Consider the following 23,842-nt stretch of genomic DNA (forward strand, 5'->3'; position numbering starts at 1 on the left):
CATCTATTGGCATAGAATAGATATAATTGGTTGAGGCCATGTTAAAGGCTCATGGGATATGTAGTTTAAAGTTTTGTGCATTTTGATTGGCTGCTGTTTGTTCAGTAAAGTTAAGACAAGCATAAACCAAAGCCACCTGACCAGCCATAGAATCGCATCCCAACTGTCCCTTTAAGTACTGGAGCCACCATCTTCTACTCCTCTTTCTTTGCTGCTATGCAGCCAGTTAAATGCCTTTAAAATTTGTTGTTATTAAATGAAATTTGCGCTTTTTTGGGTAAACATTGGCACTGACTTTGGTGGTTGCTCTTGTGGCTTATTATTCTGTTACAGTGTGATTGTGCATGTTGTTCAATTTGATGTGCTTGTTTCATTCTCGTGCTGTTGGGGGGGTGCACGTTCGCCTCCCGTCAAGTAGGAGTCACCTGATGATGCCTGGTGTTTGAGTGGTGCTGGGGCGGGGAGTGGACTGCACCAAACTTTGGAACAGGTGCAGTTCTCTGTTCATGTTGCAGGAACTGTGCCCATGCTCACTGGGTATTTTGGACTGCAAATGCCCACACAAACCCAACTGCAAGTTGTTATTAGCGGTCTTGATAGTTCCCTCGCCACATCAAGGATGACACTTATCCTGCCATTACTCCTCTGCTGACTCCCTGAGAAGCAGAGTTCTGCTGGGGTTGTAAAATTTGATAGGCCACTGCGCCCAGGGTTGGGTATGCAGGCTGCTCCCTCCACACTTGATTCTCTCTTCTGTTTTAGCCTGACTGGGTCTCACTCTCCCTCCACCTGGATTTTCTGATGATTTAATGGCCCATGCTTGATCTTTATGGAGTGGGCTATGACGATTACCAGGAATTCAAGCCTAGAATTTGACCTTGTGGAATGCATTGGATAACAGTTTTCAACACGCTGTGAATAAGGCTTTAGCACATACTTTGGGCCCATTTGCTAAAATGTTGCAAGAGTACACCCTGCACCAGGTTGGGGTCTGTATAGGTCGAGAGTGCATGATCCGGCATCCCCAGATACAAAAAGAGTAAAGCCAAGTCCATGAGTATGTCTCGTCCTCATTCTGAGCCCTTTGAAAAATTATCTAATTCTCTGATGGGTGACCATGGCTACATTGTGCACTTTCTAATTGACTCCCCAGTTCCTGCTGAATCTCCCTCAGACAAAACTCTTGACGACTTAGACCTCTCTTCTGCCCACCCAGGTGATAACAATCATGAAGACGAAGCAAGGCCAAGTAAAAGACTTTGCACTGAATTGTTGGGTGGACAGTCGACATCCTCTACTTCTGTAAGGGCACTAGATTTTCAGTTGGCATCCATATCAGATGGCGTAGGCCATGGACGCATTTCTTCAGGACTGGTCTCTGACTCAGGGTTATGCGTTACTCTCATTCATAATGATCCCTAGAGTCCTTTCACAGGTGCAGAGGCAAGAGGTGGAGATCAATCTGTTGATTCCTTTGTGGAAAGCGCAGTAGTGGTTTCTGATTCTGTTGGAGATGGCATGTGCCTGCTTGGTCAAGATCTCTCACCATCAGAATCTATTTTTGGACATGGTGGGTCATCCTCATCCACAAATCCTGTCGGAGCAGCCTACCTTGATGGCGTGGAAGTTTTCAGGTAGAGATGGAGTTTTCCAGGGCCTTCACAAAATGCTAAATACTATGTTGAGCAGGCTTGGTCAGCAGGTACCCATAAACGTTTTGCTTCAGCGTGGCGGAGATGGTTTGGTTGGTGTCATGAACAGAGTGCTGATCCCTTGGAGGCAGACTGTTGCTTGGTGATAATTTTTCTTTCCTCCTTGGTGGAGTCTGGTCTGGCTTACAGGTCACTAAATAATTTGTGGTCTGCAATTTCGGCAGGCCATTGGTCAGTTGACCGCAAACCAGTTAGAGAACACTCCTTGGTGTTTGTAAGCTCATGCAGGGCATTTGAGTGACAAAACCCATTGCTTCCAAGATACTCAGTTTTATGGCATGTCAGTGTTTTCCTCTGATTATTAGAACATGGCCCAGATAATGCTGCATTATCTCAAAAGCAGCTGTCGGCTAAGCTTACAATTTTGTTATGTTTAGTATCATGTAAGAGGATATCTGATGTCCGTGCTCTGGATCTATCAGGTAGAGTGTTTTCTCCTGATGGAGTTTCTTTTTCTATTAGTAGGCGTACTAAAACCAATTCCAGATCTGTGTTTTATTCACTTTTCCTCACAAGTGCTAAATTATGAGTGGTGTGCTGTCTAAAAGAATGTGAAGCATGTACTAGTGATATGAGACAAGATCATGGTGGCCAGTTGTTGATTGCCTTGTAGAAACCGTTCAGACCAGTGTCGGCTGTAACATGACAAGATGAGTATGATGATTTCAGGCGGAAGCAGGTATTGATATTTCTATGTTTGGCACCCATTCAACTAGAGGTGCCCTACCCTCAAAATCCTTCGCTTTGGGTTCACATTTGGAGAATATTATGAAGGAGGCCGATTGGTCATCAGAATCTACTTTTAAGGCCTTTTATTACAAGCCTGTAGGGGGATCACCATCCACTCTGTGTTAAGGGGGTCATTCCGGGGTCATTCCTAAAGGTAAAGATAAATCACCAACAGCTAGTACGGAAATTAAACATCATTCAAGGGATGGACTCAGATTGGTATGATTACTTAAATAACCTATGTCTATGCTCAGCCTTCTCCACAGAAAACACCAGTATTCTTGGATTGTCTGTCCAAAAATACCAGTGACAAGTTACTTGTAGCCTTCTAGCTTTCATACACATGTATCAAGAGTAATTTATTGAAACCCCTCTGTCCAGTTCAAGACTGATCACAATGGTTTGACGGAGCTTGCCCAATGGACAACCATCAGTTAAGGAAAGCTCTCTCTGAACATCCTGGAAACACGGAAAAGGTGCAGGAGGCCAGAAGGGATTACTATCATACAATCAAGGACAGAATTATTTTTTGATCCACAGGGACTGGGAGCAGCAGGTATTGGCCACCTCACAATTTTTGGGGGGAGATTGTGAATGGGTTTAGTCAGAGGGATGGCCCATCAGGCCACCTTTGTCTGTAATTAGATGGTGCAGAGTGGGCTGAAATTTTTTCTTCAATCTATCATTTAGCCAAGGATAAGACCCCCAACAATTTATTGAGGGCTTGTTTAGAGAATTTATCACGACCAATTACTCCCCCCCACTCCAGATCTCCCTGGAAGAAATAGACTCTGCCATCAGGCAGAGTTCGTCAGACCAAGCTCCTGAGCCAGATGGAATACCCATGGATCTCATTAAGTGTAATGTCGAGATTTGGGGCCCATTGCTCACTAACCTGTTTAATAACTCCATGCACCAGTCTACCTGAGCACACTCAATTATAGTTCCTATTTTTAATGGAGGAGAACGAGGGTCGCCAAAGTGCTACTGGACTATTTCCCTCATTGACAGGTTGGTAAAAAATTTGAAAAAGGGTAATCTTTAATCATCTGCAGACCTGAATTAGTCTTAATAATATTCTGTCCCCATGTCAGTATGGTTTTTGTCCAGGGCTCGGTACAATGCATCAGTGCCTGAACCTGTACTCGATTCAAGGGAAATATACCATCTCCAAGCGCTGCCCACTGTACCTGGCCCTTATGGTCTTATCCAATGCATTCGACAAAATAAACAGGGCAAAATGATGGTTGGCCTTACTTGACTTGGGATTTGAGGTTCCCCTGGTAAATACTTTGTACAACCTGCATGAACACCTGTCTGTGTGCCAGAGTGTGATATGGTCATGCAGGAGAAACTACTGTGGTTTTCCCTTTAACTAGCAGGGTGTGTCAGGGGTGCATTCTGGCTCCATTACTTTTTATCCTCTATATAAACGAGTTTAACACCCATTTGTCTGCAGCTACTGGAGATGTGCCGAAAATATCCAACGTTTCTGTCCCAGCATTATTATACCTGGACGACGCTGTTTTTGCTGGCACATACTTCTAGCACTCTGCGGACTCTGGTTAAATCCTTTTTTGTTTTATGGGGAATCTAGACATGTTAACTAACTTTAGGAAGTCCATATAATGATGTGTGGCCCAGAGAAAAATAATTTGAGATCCCTTCAGCTTTTAGACCAGTCTTTGAGCTCTATACAAAATTTTAGCTACCTGAGGATCACTTTTAATTTATCAGGTTCCTGGAAGCCCCAAGTAAATGCCTTGTGTGTGAAACTGAGTAGGGCAGCGGGTTTATTTTTCAACCTTGTCCAGGAGGTTGGCCAAGGCCATATTCTCCCCTATATTAAGATTCATATTCTGCTGTGTGTTCCTACAGCTAAGTATGGAGCAGGGGTGTGAGGGTTTCACTATACTTCCTCCATCCAGGTGGAGGAAAATCCGATATGTAGGTGGCTGTTAAATCACCCTCCAACTAGTTCTAATTTTATCCTTCACTTGGAGCTTAATCTGCAATATGTTTCCGACTCCGTCAAGTTAGCACCACTTTTGTTGTGGGTTAAGATATGGTCCAGCGTAAGTCAAGGTTTCAACACGGAGGTCATTTTGGACTGCCTCAGTCTAGATAGGGGACTTTCATTTCCTTGGCTGAGGGTTGTCAAAACATCCTTTAATGTGATATTGGTATCCCTGAAATGTTTACTTTTCTTTAGAATATTAATAGACTGGACAAGGGGCTAGTGAAATCACACTATGTAGAATTTTGTGTTTCAGAAAGACCTGAGGGGGTTTTTAGCAAGTGCCATCAACGTGATTACTGTATGTTTTTAGCTTCAGGAGAGATGGCATTTTACTTGCAGCTGGAACTCTCACAGTGGTAAAGATCGCTACTTTTTAGATTTATAACGTGTACTATATGGAGTCTTTTGTGATTCTCTGACGATTCCAATGCCTGAGGGGGGGCAATTACCAGCGTGCCTGTGTGCCAGGGCTGTAAAACAATCATTATTATATTTTATTTTTTTCTGTAGATTTTACAAACTTTTTTTTTAATTTGTCTTAAACAGATTCTGAACACTCTTGCGTACAGGAAATGTAATGACGCCTTATTGTATTTACAGATGTTAAGCAGCCAGAACATGTGTTATGATGTATGCTGCTTCCTTAAAATGGCGGTCAGAAATAGGAGATTCATGGACAGTTGAGCACTGTTTTAATATGTCACCCAATCAGGATAGCTGTTGTACATTTCTGTTATTTTTAACATGTGTAATTGCACTTTATTCTAATTGTATACTCTGCACTTTAAGAGGTCGTATTTTCTTGGACGTAATTTGCTCAGTGTATTTTAATCTATTTTATCTATCAGGCCCGATGGATTCAATTTTTTATGATGTTATTGTGTTGTGAAATATTTTTTTCTTTTATGATCTTATTTTTAAAATCGAATAAAGATCTTTGAATAGTATAACCCTACTGTGGATGTTCCCTCAGAGGTAGGGTCACAACTTTAAACAAGCACAATTAATCGGAGCCTCCGGTCCTGACATACAATAAAAACAATTCTAGGTTACTCAACAAGCATTTTCAATTCTGTTAAGTCCCACCCATAATTTCTTTTGCGTAATTGCATAATGAGAAATTTCCTAGCTAGCGAGAAGGAAAGTTTCAATTCTATTAAGGACACGGAGGCGAGGATTATGCAGATCTTTCTTCACTTTTTATTCAACAGCAAGTTCAAAGTTCATCAAGAAAAAACAACAAGAACTACAACTCCCATGGCAACAAATGTCCAATCATCCAGCCTTCCGACGATGTGTATAGATGTCCCTTGTCGGTGTCTTCCGTCCTCGACTTCACTGTGGAAGGGAGTTCAGGCATTCTCAGGTTGCTGACGTCTCTGATCCTACGGAAACAACATCACTCATTAAGCGAATGAAAGACCCTTTTCCAAAACACAACCCGTGCAGGAAAAATAGCATCCTTGATAAGTGCACTATGTCTTTAAACCTTATTAATTACATGAGTCAATGAATAAGCAGGAAGCAAAGACAACCAAGATACTCATACATGCACCTTAAGCAATTATATATGTATATATACATATGTACCACCTCAAATGTTACCTCTATAAAGCTTCCCGGTGAAAGTTACCCCCTCTGGGGAATACACTCTAGCCGAGACATCCAGGGCCCTAACATCCGACACACTTTTGCACGATATAAGACACAATAACATAGCCAACTTAGCTGACAGCTCCTTTCATGAAAGATGTTGATTATCCTGCCACGAGGATAACAGCCGAAGAACATGATTCACGTCCCATAACTCCAAATTCCTGGGTTCCGGAGGTTTGGAAAGTCTGATAGCTTTAAGTAATTTACATACCCCAGGGTGCTCTCCAACTGGACGGTTCTGCAGCGGTGGATGACCAGCCGAGATGGCTGATCTAAAGGAGTTTACGGAGCAATAAGACAAGCCAGATTCCGCCAGCTCCACAAGAAAATTCAGGATATCTGTAATCTGGGCCCCCATGGGATCGATATGTCTGTCCACACATCAACGAGCCCATCTATTCCATGCGGACCTGTACCGCTTACATGTTCCTGGAGCCCATGCCTGTCTGATGAATTTCTTATCATCCTGTGAAAGCCGGCAGTCCTGCCAGCGAGTCCAGAAATCCTCCAAGCCACCAAAGTGAGGTGATCTTGAAGGACCAGAGGGTGAAAGTGCCCCGCAGGGTCCCGGAGAAATGCGGGAGAGTCCAGGAGGCGAATTGGAAAGTCACACGAGAGTTCCAGAATTGATGGGAACCACGCCTGGGACCTCCAAAGAGGGGTTATCAGAACCACAGTCGTCTACTGACGACGCGCCTGGGCTGATACTCTTGGTATTAGAAGGAAAGGAGGGAACGCATACCCCTGATGCCGTCCCCAGTCCTGCAAGAACCCGTCCACTGCCGCTGCCCCTGGGTACCAGCTGAAGTACGTTGGTAGTTGTGTGTTCCATCTGGATGCAAAGAGATCCACTGAACAAGGACCCCAGCGTTTCATGATCGCTTGAATAACTACTTGGTCCACCTGCCAATCGCTGGAATCCGCCAGAAATCTGGAATTCCAGTCCGCCAGAGTGTTCTGGGAACCTGGTAGGTACTCCGCCGTCACCGAAATCTGGTGCTGGAGGCAGAAGTGCCAAAAATCCTTCACCAATTCCGCCAGGGATTTCGAGCGCGTGCCCCGTAGGCGATTTATGTACTGTACTGCAGACACATTGTCCATCCGAAAAAGAACAACACAGGAGATCTTGTCCCGAGTCAGGGACCTGATCGCAAAGGAACCCGCCAGGAGTTCCAGACAGTTGATATGCATACTGAGCTCCCGAGGGGTCCATCGTCCTCCGAACGAGATGTCCCTGCAACAGGCACCCGATTCCTGGCGGCTGGCTTCCAACTCTATGACAAGGTCCGGAGAGGCTCCGAAAATGGCCCTGCTTTATTGTGGTCTAGCTACCATTGAAGCTCTGTTCTCGCCTCCTGGGTAAGGGAAACGAGCTCGGAATACGTTAATCAGCATCGAAGGTGATGGGCCTTCAGACGCCAGAGAGCCCAGTAATGAAAAGGGCCTGGAAAAATGGCCTGAATCGAGGAGGAGAACAGTCCCACTACTCTGGCCAATTTCCTGAGTGAGATCCTGTCACGTCTCAGAACCTTCCTTAGTTCCTGCTTGATCTTCGAAATCTTTGGGCTCGGGAGATTGAGGGATGCAGATTGGGAATCTATGCAAAGCCCCAGAAAAGTCATTGACTGCGAGGGCAGAAGGTCTGATTTCTGTTGGTTGATCACAAACCCCAAATCCTGGAGGAGTACAATAGTCGTGCTCGCATTGGATATAAGTTGGGTCCTGGATTGACCCATGAGGAGGAGATCGTCCAGGTAAATGATCAGGCATATCCCTCGAGAGTGAAGGAATTCCACCACTGGTGTGAGTAGTTTGGTAAAGCACCATGGTGCTGAAGACAGGCCGAAAGGGAGAGACGTGAACTCAAACACCTGATCTCTCCACAGAATTGTAGGAACCTGCGATGAGAGGGAAAATCTGGGATGGTCAGGTAAGCATCCTTAAGGTTCAGTCGAACCAGCCAATCTCCCCGTAACAGGAGATCCCTGAGCATGTGAATACCCTCCATTTTGAAATGTCTGTAGATAACCCACTCATTGAATGATCTGAGATTGATGACCGCGCAAAAGCCCTTGTACTTCTTCTCTACAAGAAAAAGATTGCTCACAAAACCTCTGGGATGGAGGACAGACTTGTGTATGGCCCCTTTCCAAAGAAGGTCTTGGACCGCCGAGTCTATAAGAGCAGAATCCACTGCTGAAAAAACTAAGGGTTTTGGAAGATTCTCCTGAACCGGAGTTCCCCAGAATTCGATGTGAAACCCTGTCACCGTCTGTAACACCCAGGCATCAGAGGTTTATGTGTGACCAATTGGGTTTGAACAAGCGTAATCTCCCTCCAATTTTTTGAGCGGAAGAAGAGGTAATCTTTAGCAGAAGGGCCTCCTGGAGCATTAGCTCCTCCCCGGGCGATCCTGCTTACTCTGCCTTTCCCTCTGCCTCAATTGGGAAAGTAGGCTCCCTGGTGACCGTCTCGCCATCCATTATTTCTGTAGTAGATGGGGCCTTGTTGGTAAGGGTGGCCGGAGGAGTGACCCCTGCCTCGTCCGGCCCCTCCAAAAACCTTCCCCGGGAAGATCATCTTGATAGAAGATTGCACCTTGTCCAGCGCAGAAAAGGTGGAGACGAATTTGCCCAACTCCTTGACGAACGGATCGCCTAATAAATTACCTTGGGCGACTGCCCCTGCCTCCGAGCCAGATAACTCCCCCAATTTGGGGTCTATCTTGATAAGTAATGACCGGCGCCTCTCAGCCGAGATGCCACAGTTAGCATTGCTCAGGAGACAAACTGCCCTCTGGGCCCACCCGGCCGCGACATCTGTCAGTAGTGGGGTGTCAGATTGTTTTGCACGTTCGGCCAGTTGAATGATCTGTGTTAGGTGACCTAACACGTCAAGGAGCTTGTCCTGGCCCGCCCTCCAGGATCGATCAATACCCTTCTTGGGTCCTTGGTGTACTTCGCAAAAAAGTTACACATCTTCGGATCTATATCCGGAGTAGCCGCTACTGTATCTGGCAGGGTAGGCCGCGGGCATTCGGCCTTCAGCCGAGTCTGCACCTCTTTGTCGAAAGGCTGACGAATCTTACTAGCCACGTATTCGGCTACCTTCTGCTCCGGCCGCCACTCTGATGACCGAGGGTGATAAATTCCCTCAGGTTAAAAAATATCTGACCTGGAGTCATCCTGCTGTTGCGGATCTGGCATAGAGGCCCTGGGGCCCCAGGGGCGACCGGAGTCTTGATCCTCCGCAGAGGAGGAATCCCCGTCAGAGTCCTCCGCGATGCATTTGGGTGACCCCAACTCAGGGCCCACTATGTGGTGAAGCTTTTCACCGGTCGCTCTGGGCTGAGAACCCTCCCTGAAGGGTGTGCGCTTATGCGCGTGCGCACTCTTACAGAAGACATTGGCGTGGCGCTCAAAATCTTCTAGGTGCCCCGCGTCGCGCTTGCGCCATTTCTTGGGAGCTGTTAGCTCTGAAGCTTTCAACTCAGCCCTCGTCCCCCCAAACATGCAAGACCCTTTGGACACCTGTTCTGCAAGTTGCGCTACGCTCTCCTTAATAGGGGCCAGAGCCTGGGCAATAGCCTGCAAGAGCAACACATCTACCCCAGAAGGTAGAGCGCGTTTCGAAGGGCCTTCTCCTGGGGACATGTTGGGGTAAAAGTCATGGTCCTGCGCGGACTGCATCGTGAGACTCAGGGAAAAACGTAAACAGAAGAACAGCCTAAATTAATAATAAGGGTAGCCCCCCCACGCTCCTTTCACCAAAATGGCAAAAAATAGGACCAACAGTCTTTTTAAACGTGCCCACAGGGTCGCACGCTGTTTGCCAACATTAAGAAGTCTTACCGGAGCTCAGTGTCTGTCAACCATAAAAACGCAGTGTACATGTGGGGGTTGGAGGGGTTAAAATGAGCCTGGGCTCAATAAACCCCTCTTGCACTGTAAGTCAGAGCACCGAGCGCAAGGCAACTCGAGTGCTCGAAAAAGCCCTGATTTAAGTTCAGTGGCGCGAGAGCGCACCCTCTAGAGGACCTGACGCATCACCGCTTGTTGAATCTGCGCTCGGGCAAAAAGCCTGCTGCGCGCGGTAAGCGTCCCTAGAGACGAGAAGGAAACCAGATTCACAGTGGCAATAACGAACGTGCACAACGCGTTAAAATTTAAACAATTTGTAAGAGAAAACAAGCACTTAGAGGCAGTAAGGGCAAACTTAACTGACACTGGAGCAGTGAAGAAAGAGGAGGGATGACGCCAACAAATGACATTTATGCACATTGTCGGAAGGCTGGATGATTGGACATTGGTTGCCATGGGAACGTCCTCATGGGAGTTGTAGTTCTTGTTTTTTTCTTGAACAACTTTGAACTTGCTGTTGAATAAAAAGTGAAGAAAGATCTGCATAATCCTCGCCTCCGGTGTTGACAGAGAATTTCTTTTGCATTTAAAGTATTTATACTGCTCTGTGATGTTGTTATACTTGGTCTAGGTCAATGTAATTAAATTAACCCACCCTGTTGGATGAGGGTAGTTCTTATTGTGGGCAGGGTTTATGGCTTATTTTTTCTGTTCTTCAGGAAATGATCAGAAGCAAGGCTGAAAAGAAGCATATGCAGTGGTTGCTGGAAGAACATGGTAGTTCTTGTCCAATTCTTCAAGGTGAGATTGCCATGTTGCCCTAGTTTGGCTCGGCCAATAATTTATGGCCTGGATGGAGGTTATAGTGTTCATCACTGGAACTTTGGTTCTTGGTTCATACACTGTCTTGTTGGTGTTACTCTGATGAGTCAGGCTGTTATGTTTTGGTACTATGGTGCAAAGAAAAAGCTGTAGAAGAAGGTGACTCCAGTATTTAAAGGGACAGCTGGGATGTGATTGGGGCATGTTATGGTGGACGTAATCAGGGTGTTCATTGGATATGTAGTTTTAAGTTACTTGTATTTTAATTGGTTGCTATGTGTCCTTAGTAGAATACGAAATTTCCTAGCTATCGTGAAGGAAAGTTTCAATTCTATTAAGGACACGGAGGCGAGGATTATGCAGATCTTTCTTCACTCTTTATTCAACAGCAAGTTCAAAGTTAAACAAAACATGAACAGAAAAACTACAAGTTCCATGAGCCCGCCGCCATGGTAACGAGTATCCAATGAGGTGCCCTCCTTCACGTCAGTATAAATGGCCCGAGACACGTCACACTTCCTCGACTTCACTGCGGAAGGAATCCTGGTAGAGTCAATTGGTCGTAGTTTCGGAACCTAAAAAATAGGTGTAATTAGATGCAAATCCGATAGAACACAGGAAACCTATCAAAGGCAACAAAGTTATGAACTCTAAAACACATATAAATGAAAATATATCTGAATCAAGTGTTTACCTGAAAAATTAAAAATATGAGCAGAATAGCCAATAAACAAAGGCATGAACGCAAGTATACTACCTTGCTACGCAGATAGATGTAATCGGGAGGGAACATATCCGCGAAATGTATGTGGGTGGGATAATCCTCGCCTCCGTGTCCTTAATAGAATTGAAACTTTCCTTCACGATAGCTAGGAAATTTCGTATTCTATCACAGGACCGGAGGCGAGGATTATGCAAGTTCAAAGCTTACTTACCACCAGTGCGGCTGCGTCGTGAATTGGTTTAAAGTAAAACTTCTTAAAAGTAGACTCTGAAGACCAATCAGCAGCATGCATGATGTCCTCCAACCTGCCCCCCACTTGTATGGCTTTGGAAGCCATAGCTCCCCGAGTAGAATGAGCCCCAAAACTCGAATATCTATACCTGCCTCAGAGAGAATCCACCGAATCCATCTGGCAATGGAGGGAGAAGAAACCGCCCTAAACGGCTTCTTAATAGAAATCAACAATTGAGTCTCACCTGGAGGTCTACAAGAACTGGTCACTTCCTCATAGACTTTGAGACATCTAACCACACATAGCCTCGGGGAATCAGGAAAAACGGGATAGGACACCGACCTGGTATTATTCTTTGTTCTCCTTGCAATAGTAAACGTGACTCCTTCTGGAGTAAAGACTCGAGCGGAAACATCCAGTGCTCTGATATCTGACACACGCTTACAGGAAATGAGGCAGAGAAGCATGGCTAATTTTGCCGACAATTCCTTCATCGACAAATATTGGTTGTCCCGCCAAGAGGATAAGAGATTAAGAACCAAGTTCACATCCCAGAGCTCCGAATATCTAGGTTGTGGAGGTCTGGAGAGTCTAATACCCTTAAGAAGTTTACAAACCCAGGGATGCCCCCCAATCGGGAGATTATTCAGGGGAGGATGGCCCGCAGAGATGGCCGAGCGAAAAGAATTGATGGTGCGATACGCTAAGCCGGATGCAGCTAATTCCGCCAGGAAATTGATGATGTCGGCAATACTGGCCCCCATGGGATCGCAGTGTTTGCCCACACACCAACTAGACCACCTATTCCATGCTGATCTATATCGTTTGCATGTACCAGGGGCCCAGGCCTGTGCGATGAAGTTATTAGCTTCCTGCGAAAGCCGGTTGTTTTGCCAACGATGCCGGAAATCTTCCAAGCTATGAGGGGAAGATGACCTTGAAGGATTAGAGGGTGGCAGAACCCCGACGGATCCAGGAGTATCGAGGGAAAATCCGGGAGGCGAAGAGGACACTCGCACTAGAGTTCCAGCAGAGTCGGGAACCATGCCTGTGATCTCCACCAGGGGGTTATTAGAATCACCGTCGCCTCTTGGCGGCGAACTTGAGCAGCAACCCGCGGGATAAGAAGAAACGGGGGAAAAGCATAACCCTGAAGAGTGCCCCAATGTTGGAGAAACGCATCTACTGCCATCGCTCCAAAGATGGCCCTGCCATTCCATGCCTCCATGTGGTCCAGCCACCAACACAACTCCGTCCTTGCCTCTTGAGACAGGGAGATCAACTCGGAGTACGTCACCCCTCGGCGAAGGTGAAACGCTTTCAAGCGTTGCAGGGCTCTGTAGTGTAGGGGACCCGGAAAAATGGCTTGAATCGAAGACGAAAGCAGGCCTACCACTCTGGCTAACTGGCGTAGAGAGATCTGGTCCCGTTGCAGGACCTTTCTCAGTTCCTTCTTTATCTTGGAAATCTTCGTCGCCGGGAGACTGAGAGACGCTGAACGGGAATCCACTAGAAACCCTAGGAAGACTAACGATTGAGTCGGAGTAAGTTGCGACTTCTGTTGGTTGATCACAAAACCAAGGTCCTGGAAAAGCGCAATAGTTGTGTTCAGATTGAACATCAACTGAGACCTGGACTGATCCATCAAAAGGATGTCGTCCAGATAAATTATGAGGCGAAAGCCTTGTAACCTCAGAGTTTCCACTACTGGTTTGAGAAGTTTCGTGAAGCACCACGGTGCCGACGACAGGCCGAAGGGGAGTGTGGTGAATTCGAACACCTGGTTGTTCCATAAGAACTGCAGGAATCTGCGAAGGGGTGGAAAAATAGGGACCGTGAGGTACGCGTCCTTGAGATCTAGACGAACCATCCAGTCCCCTTGTAAGAGGAGGTCGCGGAGCATGTGAATACCCTCCATTTTGAAATGTCTGTAAACCACCCACTCGTTGAAAGCACGAAGATTGATAACGGGACGAAACCCTTTGTCCTTCTTTTCCACCAAGAAGATGTTGCTTACGAAGCCTGTGGGGTGAAGGGAAGTAAAGGAAATGGCACCTTTGTGAAGAAGGGCCTGAACCTCTAAATCTATGAGTTCTGAGTCTTCTGCCGAGAACGCGATGGGCTGAGGCAGTTTCTCCTGAAATGGGGTACCCCAGAATTCTATTTGAAAACCTGAGACAGTTTGTAGAACCCATGCGTCGGAGGTAATGCGCCTCCAATTGTCCCTGAAAAACCTCAATCTCCCGCCAAAATTTGTTGGGGAAAAAGGGATAAGCCTCACCCGAGGGACCTCCTGGGGCATTATATGCTCCTCGTGCATTTCTGGAACCTCTGCTTCTTCCCCTGCCTCTGTTGGGGAAGAAGGTTCCTTGTCTGCCGTCCCTCCAACCGTTGTTGCGGAAGGAGCTGGGGCCTTGCTGGAAAGGACGGCCGGAAGAGCGACCCCTGCCTCGCCCGGCCCCGCCAAAAACCTTGTTGGGGAAAACCTTCTTAATCGAAGATTGCGCTTTATCCAAAGCTGAAAACGTAGCCACAAATTTTCCCAACTCTTTCACAAAGGGATCGCCAAATAAATTGCCTTGGGCAACAGCCCCTGCCTCCGAGTTAGACAGTTCCCCTAACTTGGGGTCGATTTTGATCAATAAAGATCTGCGTCTTTCTGCAGAGATGGCACAGTTCGCGTTGCCCAGAAGACAAACAGCTCTCTGAGCCCATCCCGCTATGATGTCCGTCTGAAGGGGAGTGTTTGCTTGCTTGGCCCGCTCCGCCAATTGAATAATCTGTGTGAGGGGACCTAACACATCAAGAAGTTTATCCTGGCATGCCCTCCAGGAGCGATCAATCCCTTTTTTGGGATCCTTGGTGTACTTGGAAAAAAACGTACACATTTTTGGGTCAATAACTGGCGTGAAAGCGACCCTATCCGATAAAGACGGGCGTGGGCACTCCGCCCGTAGACGAGCGCGCACCTCTTTGTCCAGAGGTTGCCTAATTTTACTGGCGACATATTCAGCCACCTTGTGGTCTGGACGCCACTCCGAGGAACGCGGATGGTAGATACCCTCCGGCTCAAACATATCGGAGTCAGAATCGGCGTGATCCGAAGGATCTGGTAGGGTAGCACCCGGACGCCAAGGGCGACCCGAGTCGTCATCTAAAGATGATGAGTCCTCATCTGAACCTCCCATGAAGCCTTTGGGGGATCCCAGATCAGGGTTCCATAGGTGGTGAAGCTTGTCACCCAGTACTCCGGGCAAACGGTCCTCCCGGGAGGGTACGCGCTTATGCGCGCGCGCACTCTTGGGATTGGGTGAAAATACACCATCCCCCAGGTGCCCCGCGTCGCGCTTGCGCATTTTCCTGGGGGCCGAAAGGGTAGAGGAATCACCCTCCGCTCCCGTCACACCAAACATGCCCGTACCTCTGGACACCTGTTCAGTAAGCTTAGCTACAGTATCCCTAAGAGGGGCTAAAGCGTGAGAAATAGCCTGGGAAAACAAAGTGTCCACTCCGGGGGGAAGGGTACGGAGAGAGGGACCCTCACCTGGGGACATGTTGGTAAAAGGTTCATTCTCTTGGGAGGAATGCATAATGAGGACTATGACAGAGTGTACACCCAACAAAAAATATACAATATATAGGGTAAAAAATCCCTACCCTCTCTGTCACCGATAGCAAGTCAAGAAGTAATGCCTTCCCTAATGGGGTAATTCTTACCCAAACGGGTGTCAGGGTAGGGAATAGAAAAAATGCACCAGGGTGCCAAGCATGTAGTAGAGGAGAAACCCTCAATTCTGGGAAAAAAAGAAAAAAGAAAAAAGCAAACGCTAAGCGCGAGCCGCGCACTGAGAGGCACGCTCTCCGACAATAAAGAACACAGCGCGCGCTCCCTCTGGTGGGCCCGACGTGTATTAAACACGCCGAGGGCCGAAAGGAAATGAAACGCTCGAGCGGCCCGTCCGTTCCGGACCGCTCATAGCGATAAAGTTACTACACCAACAGAAAGCCCCGCAAAACAATTGAGCGGCAGCGCGCCAAGTTTAAGAAACAAACTCCCAACGGAGGCAGAAAAGGCACTTATCTGAGCAGTGAAGAAAGAGGAAGTGTGACGTGTCTCGGGCCATTTATACTGACGTGAAGGAGGGCACCTCATTGGATACTCGTTACCATGGCGGCGGGCTCATGGAACTTGTAGTTTTTCTGTTCATGTTTTGTTTAACTTTGAACTTGCTGTTGAATAAAGAGTGAAGAAAGATCTGCATAATCCTCGCCTCCGGTCCTGTGATAGAATTGAATATTCTTGTTGCGTAAGCTAGAAAAAAAATATTTTATTACAGATGGAAAAAGATACTTGTCACTCGAAGTGTTACACATTTGGCTGAGGAATGTCACTCTTGCGTTCATATAAATGTTACACATAAGCACTCGGAAAACGTGGCAGCTATGATGAATAAGCATTTTTAGCTAAAGGCCAGATATATTTCCATTGTTAATGCTTGCTTCCATTCCCAGCTCTGTTGTGTTGTGTAACTCCTAACCTTGTGAAGAAAGTTTTTTTTTCCTTTTATATAGTTCGTCACCCTAACTCCTAACCTTGTGAAGACAGACATTCTTTCTTGTAATAGTTCGCCAGCCTTTGTGGGCAGGGCTTGTTTCAAGTTGTTTTTGACAGGGATTTGCGCTTCTTCTTGAGCAGCGCCTGGCTCTGCTGTGCAGCTCCCGGAAGTAACCGCCCCCTTTGCTGTCTGTAGGTGTAATTGTGCATCCCAAGGATGGCGTCCCCCGAGAGCCCCTTAGGACCAGAAATGGATCCAGAAACTGTGCGCCGGCGTAAAGCTCACGGGATGCTAAAGCTATACTACGGGCTCCCGGAGGATGGGAGCGGCAGAGATCCGCTAGACCCTACTGACATCGACGGGGCGCACTTCAACCCTGAGAGCTTCTTGGGGAAGGTGTGGTAAAATAGGGGCTGACAGGGTTTGGGTTTGTGGTGCACTCAGTGGAATGTAAAAGTCTTGTGAGCAAAGTGGTTTTGATGACCAGTGAATAGAAGAAGGTTAAGAAGAATGTGCAGACTTCCAGCATTACAAAGATATGATGAAAGCATGTGAAAGGACGAAGTGACAGAACCTGCAGTAAATGGTTCGAGAAAGATGGACAACAAAAGAGTTGCATGACGTTTGAGGGGGTGAAGAGAATAACGCCGAAATAGGGTACTATCCTGGGAAAGAGCAGGGTGCTTTAGAGGAGCTTTGAAAAAAGCAAAGCCCATTGGTGTTCGTAGTCAGTAGTATACCAAGCATTCCCCATTCTTTTTCGTTTAACAAGCTGTATAATTTAAAAACAGTAACATTTCCACAACTGACCCATGTGCCCAAAGAATAACGTTTCTGTTTGAGATGGGGCGGGGGCAAGCGTAACAGCCATGCAGGAAGAGGTAGGGTGCAGGGATGTAGAGTAAGAGTGATGTATGAGCGACGAATCAAAAGATATGCAGAGGAAGACCTGTGAATGAATTTTCTTACAATAGCGCATAACTGCAAAGTTTGCCTTGGCTCTCCCGATATTTGGCAATTAAGGACATTGGTGTTTAGGTAGATGGTAATTTACACAAGGTCACATACTTTGGTTAGGTAGGAAAAACATATTGCAATTTCCAACTACCGCACTCCTTTACTATTTGTATGCTGATAGTGAGATGAGGCAGATGAGGACAGGGACTTGAAAGAAGTTTGGGAGGTGAACATGGGAAGCCTAGCATGGGATGAGTGTATAGAGATCGCTATAGTCAGTGCCACTGAAATTATATATTGTTTTGAAATAACTATGAACTTGTCTCATAAACCATTATCTGCTGCATAATTTGCAAATTTTAATTAAAACAAACGTTGTTTCTAGCTGAAGTGGACGAAAACGTACAAAAAAATCTCAGCAAATTGTGGGTGCGTAGTGGAAAGTCCTTCATGAATATTCATGGGGCACCTTTCAATTACTTATTGCTATACTTGGGTTTTAATGAACTGAAACCTTTGTCCAGACGGTGTTCACGCGTGCGAAAATGTCAAAATAATGAAGTAATAGTGTCAGAAAATGTGCCGTTTTGTACTGCATATTTAGCCTTCTCTTGACGCTTAAGTCAGTCAATCCTGTTGGATAATTTTGTCGTTTCTTGTTGCTTAATCCTAGTGGCTCATGTTGTACTGTGGCAAAAGGACAGATGGGGATAGGGAGAGAAGCCATGACCTACAGAGATGCGATCCGTTGGTTGGGGATGGTGTGTATGCTTGTGCTGAACGATGTATACTCGTGAAGAGGGTTGTGGACAGATAATTTCAAAAGAGGAATACAGGACTTTAGTGGTTACCAAGGCAGATACTGAGAATGGTATTCCTCGCTTATAGTTGAAGGCAGTAGTCAATGAAACAAATGGCTCCATAAATATTTGCTCTTTTGGTCTGGGTTACGAACGCAGGAAGTTCTGTTTATATTTCCTAGCGGTTGAATTTACATATTTTAGAAATACATAAGTGGTGGCTATATTATTGTATTATTTCACACCCTATTTGTCATGCACCTGATGGTATACATTTCTGAACAACCAATGTAAACATATTTTTATTTCATAATTATTCATCTATGGACAATAAAAGCAAATGATTTCCATGCTTTGTAAACACATAAATGAACCAACTATATATTGAATCAATTTTTAGATTGTCCATTGTTTATTATTACACCATCCATAGCAAAACCCACCAGCCATAATCTCCACACTAATACTAATCGACATAAGTCTTCAGGGAAACATAAAACTTGTAAGCAGTACTAAGTTGAGGAGGAAAATCAATATATTGCTTGGCTCTACAGACACATTTTTAAAGAGATATGTGCAGCTTTGTGTGGAAACCTGACCATAAGGTCAGGCAGAACTCACAACTCTCCTCAGGGGTGGGTGATTACACTCACTGTATAACCTGCGCTTACCCTTGGGTTGCTTCGCACAGAGCAGTCAGGGTTATCACAGGGGCAATGTGTAAAACAATTACACAGTAATACAACACAACATTGTGGTGAGCGTCACAAAAGAGACTTCACACGAGGTGTATGTAAAGAATTTTTGTATTCAACTCACACCTTAATTAACACAGCATGAATAACATGTAACTCTGGGCAGGAATTACCATTTTAAACAACACTAGCAGTACTAGGCTCAATTGTGTTAAATCGGCATTTGCAGTATGTATACATGAGAAAAATAATACATTTTATCCCAGCACCCACATGAGGTGCTAAACGTTGTCAGCATGAGACCCACCCTATCCATTACCCCAACTCAGCAGTCCCAGGGTGCACCCCGGTTCACAACTATAGCAACAGTATGTACATACAGAGCAATGCAGCACTTTAAATTAGCCCCGCAGCGTGGACCACACAGGTAAAATCAAAGGCCAACTGTGTAAGTCCTCTGGCAAGAATGAAAGTGTCTGGCAACACCATCTTACAGTGTAACAATCATCTGCAATCGCTCCCACACATTCACTCTGCACCGCCAAGCTGTGCCACGGATATCAGCCAGCTTGTAACCTATACACTTGTATACAATCGCTCCAAGCAATCTAATGCAGTGCACTGATATTCGTCCGGTTAGCAGTTGCTGCACTCGCAGACCCCTCCTTGTGCTCCAAACCCTTCCTCCACCCTTCAACTGGCCCTTCCGTCCTGCCGCCCACTATTTGAAGATGGAACAGTTTTTTCCCCGGGTGGTAAGCTGCACATGGCCAGAGTCACTCTTGTTCAGGCACTCAGGACAATTGGGGGGGTGGGGCGGAGGGGAGGAAGAGATACCAACAGAGCAGATAAAAGTAAACAAATGGAGGTTTGGCCACCACTCGGGAAGTTCACTGTGAGGTTTCCGCACCATGCCTTCCGGTGCGGGCCAAGGTCTGCAAAGCACAGGCGGGGATCGTTGGGGGACACACGCAGGTCACAGTGGTTCCTAGCCAAGCTAGTCACTGTCATACACAGTAGTTACCAAATCCCGTACATTGAGATGACTTGAGAAGCCTCAGATGGTCCCAGTTGCACACAAAGAGATACCAATCCGCATCTCCCTGGATGGAGGCGTTACGTCGGGTGCCCAATGACTTGAGTTGCACCAGATGATTCCGATCACAAACATAAAGTGCACAATGCCGTATCTCCCTGAAATGAGGCACAGCGTCTGAAGCACGTTGACTTGAGTTGCACCAGACAGGTTCCGATTGCACACACACAGTGCTCAATGTCGGATCCCCCTGGAATGAGGCAGCACCAGACAATCCGATTAAATACATAAAAAGGATTCAACTTTTGTACCTCCCTGAAATAAGGCACAACATCTGGTGCATGATGATTTGAGTCGCACCAGACACTTCGATTGCAAACACAACGTTTTCAATGTTGTGCCTCCCTGGAATGAGGCACAACGTCTGCTGTGCGGTGACCTGGGTCGCACCAGACAGTCCTTGAGCATGCACACAAAGGATTCCAATTCCTTGCCTCTCTGGAAAGAGGTCCAGCGTCTGGTGCACAATGACTTGAGTTGCACCAGACGATCCGGCTACACATGCAAAAGACATAAGTTCAGCTGGGCCATACGAGGTAGGATATGGCACTGCTCCTGGCACACCCACACTTCCAAGCATCGTCACCTATGTCACAGACACCGGACACAATGAGCATGCAGTCAGGAGTTGCATGAGAGAAATGGGACACACTCGACAAAGGCAGGAGATGCGAGGGTCACGCACTGGTGAATCCGCTTACCACAAACCATCCGCTTATGCGTGTCGTAGCCCCATGATGAAGGGCCACACTCCTTGAAAGTGGGCAACACTTTGAAGGCACCACACTAGGTAAAACTGGTCTCCTTTCTTCATCGCTCGCACCGCTGCTGCCCGATGAGGGCCAGCCGACGATGCAAGTACTTACAGGGGCACCGTTGTCCAAACGACACCAGTAGAAGTTGTACGTCCTTCACATGACATCTTTGATGACCCTGAGACATCCATGAGAGAACAGGGGCATGCCATCGTACCCCTGGAGAACATACTTTAGAGTGCCATACTGCAGCGACTCATTTGCTGAGGCCAACCACAATGTCGAAAGGGTGCGCCGACCATTCCAGGGGGCTGTAAATATTCCTGGTGCACAACAGAGTCCTCTGGCAGTGTGCACCATGGGTTCCAGTGTCTCTGTCCCACATTCCTGCAAGTTTGCTGAAGTTTGGTACCAGTAGATATACTGAAGTATGTCTTTGAAGTTAGAGGTGGTTCAAAGGGTTCCCTTTTGAACCACAGATGTCGGCCCCAAATTTCAGTCCTGTCTGCCATGGGGCCATGGAATGCAGATCGTTATCTTTAGTTCAGCCATGATCTAGCTCCATGAGGCCAAGTGTCAAAACCTCTCCCTCCAATCTGTCCAGCCAGGGCCTCTACTGGCAGAGGCCTGTCATTCTGGGTGCCCAAGGTTTATGGCTGTCACTGGAGAATGCACAGACGTGCATTCCCCTCCCTCCAGTGAAGTGAATTTAATTTTAAAATGCACTAAAAGAGAGTCTTTAGAACGTAGAAATGCCTACTTCTTATAAGTGGCATTTCTAGAGCATTTCTGACAAAACCGCCTTAACCGTGGGAAGGGGTATATCCTCGTGAAGCCAAAGATAGTAAACACCATGAGGCTTCTCCACTGCAATCCACTGTTGTAGTTCGGGATCAATTATAACTTATTCCCATGTTAACCTATGGGCAGAGCAGCTCTCATGTATAGTGGAAACACCCATGGGTATTACTTCAGTCCATGGGCACGTGCAGTGGCGCACACACAAGCTTGCAGGGGGAGGCTGGACACAAGTTAAAGGACACCACACTGGTGCAAGTGCACCTATTCAGACCTGCTGTGACAGGCCAAGTACATAGGGGCACACCACTGTGCGTATGTGCACATACTGGTCAGTGCAACTTTCCTGGTACAGGTAGAAAAACTTGCACGCTTTTACACTGTATTCACATTGGGAAAGCCCCTAGGGCCCTGAAGTCACTTTAAACCTCATTGTGCTAGTACACACCCACTGGCCTGGTGTGTCAGGCTCTGTGTACATTGGAACACCATTGTGCAAGTGTGCACATACTGGTAAGCAGTGGCAGACTTGGACACTCTGGGGCAAGTGCACACATACTGACCTGCCAGGCCAGGTTCAGCACGTCAAAATACTATTGCAAGTGTACCAACTCTGACCCGCAGTGCCATATCCAATCCACACTGGTTGGTGCCACTTCCCACCATGTTTAGGAAGGGTGCTGGCACTTCCACACTGTACTCACAGTGGGACAGTGCCCCGGGCCCTAGGGCCACTCAAGGGAATCAGCGAAACATATGGGGGGGCCGATCCCTTAGCTAGGGAGAACCCATGAGGGGGTTCTTACCTGCCTGGACAGGGAACACCCTGGGGTCCCTGCCCTGTCTTACGCCTACCACCCTTGCCACCCTTCAAGGGGTACCCTAGGGATGTTTAAGGCATGTTCGTGTTTGGTCAAGGCGTGAGAGATGCCACCCTAGACGCCGCTGCACCTGCACCTTTACAGGCATGCACTGTCAGGCCTGATACATGAGGGTCAGGCTATTGTGGTGGGTAGCACACATAGTGCAGTGCCCCATCAGTGGCTAGGGCCGTACCTGCCCCACATATGTGGTATACCTTTTTACAGGGCACTCCTGGGTACAGCACCTCAACCGCCCTCATACACGCCCTTCCTGGCCTATATAGGAAAGGCACACACATTTTTTCACTGCATTATAGTGGAAAAGTGCACAGAGTCCTAAAGCCACGCCAAGATAGTCAGCAAAAAGCTGGTAGGGAAAAGCAAAATGTTTCAGGGAAATCCCCCTAACAAGGCCATGTCCAACGGTAGTAAACAGAGCATTTCCCAATCTTTTTCTTTTTCTTTTACCAGCTGTATAATTTACAGACAGTAACAATTCCCGAGCTGACCCATGTGCCGAAAAGATAACATCTCTAGTACATCCATTTAAATAATTTGATTGGGATGGCCATACAGTGAACACCACTTTGCTCAGTCCACTAATCAGCTTGTATTGTCTTTTGTTTTTTACAGTGGTTTAATTTACCCCACCATATTCCCATTTTGAAATGTCAGCTGAAAACCCAAGGCAGGAAAATATTTTGTTAAAAAACATATTTAAAAGTAGTTGGACATTTTAATGTTGGGTCCTCATGGTGACCGATCATCTGATTTGTTTGATAGGGCCAGTATAATGGTATCCCAGTCATTGCTTGCCATACCTTTTGCTGTATGGAATTTGCTGGCCATAGACTTTGGTGTGTTCCATTTTTTTCATTTCTTGCAACTATTTCTTGGTGTATCGAGGCCACTAAGGTGGCATGGTGGGCAAAAGAACGATGGGCGCATTGCTACCCCAAATGATTGCCAGTGGTTAGACGTATTACAAGAATCCTTCTCATCACTTTTTGTGTGTTTGATGTACCATACTAAGTGTCAAGAGAACACCCAGACATGGGTCCCCTGCTCTCTGTGTCACTGGATTCAAGCTTACATCGGACAGATGAACCTCAATCAGTGTTAAACTGGTCTTGGTTTACTTTTGTTCCGGCTCAGGGAGGACCTAGTCTGGCCGTTTGAGCTGCACCGTTCCTATTGTAGCAGGGTCAAGACTGTTTGTATATGGCTGTGTCCAAACTGAGGTGGCATGGTCTGCAAAAGAATGATGGATTGGAATGCTACCTCGAGTGATTGCCAGTGTTTAGAAGTACTGCAGGCATTCTTCTATTACTTATTGTGTTTTCGAGATTTAGTTGTCTACTAGGCCCTGCAATGAAAAAGGTCCTGAAAATGCAGGCATATATACCGATGTATCCACAAATGTACATGAAAGGCCTCTGGGTCAGCCCACCTTGGTCTGTTTGAGTGTTGTTTCAATTCTACTTCTCCACGTGACAGCATACAGCATTTGGCCGTGGGACAGCCCACTTCAGTCACTGGCTTTGTGCTGGATGTGACAGCATTTTGC

General features: G+C 46.6%; 1 protein-coding gene across 1 annotated transcript in view; it reads left to right on the plus strand.

Annotated features, from left to right (window-relative positions):
- Positions 1-16,468: 16,468 nt before the first annotated feature.
- Positions 16,469-23,842, plus strand: part of VPS51 (VPS51 subunit of GARP complex) — a 56,738-nt gene continuing 49,364 nt past the window's right edge. The window contains exon 1 of the mRNA XM_069207978.1: positions 16,469-16,707. Coding sequence (XP_069064079.1) covers positions 16,528-16,707 — 180 coding nt within the window. The 5' untranslated portion in view covers positions 16,469-16,527. The remainder of the gene's footprint in view (positions 16,708-23,842) is intronic.

Source organism: Pleurodeles waltl, chromosome 9, assembly GCF_031143425.1.
Source record: "Pleurodeles waltl isolate 20211129_DDA chromosome 9, aPleWal1.hap1.20221129, whole genome shotgun sequence".
Classification (NCBI taxonomy): domain Eukaryota; kingdom Metazoa; phylum Chordata; class Amphibia; order Caudata; family Salamandridae; genus Pleurodeles; species Pleurodeles waltl.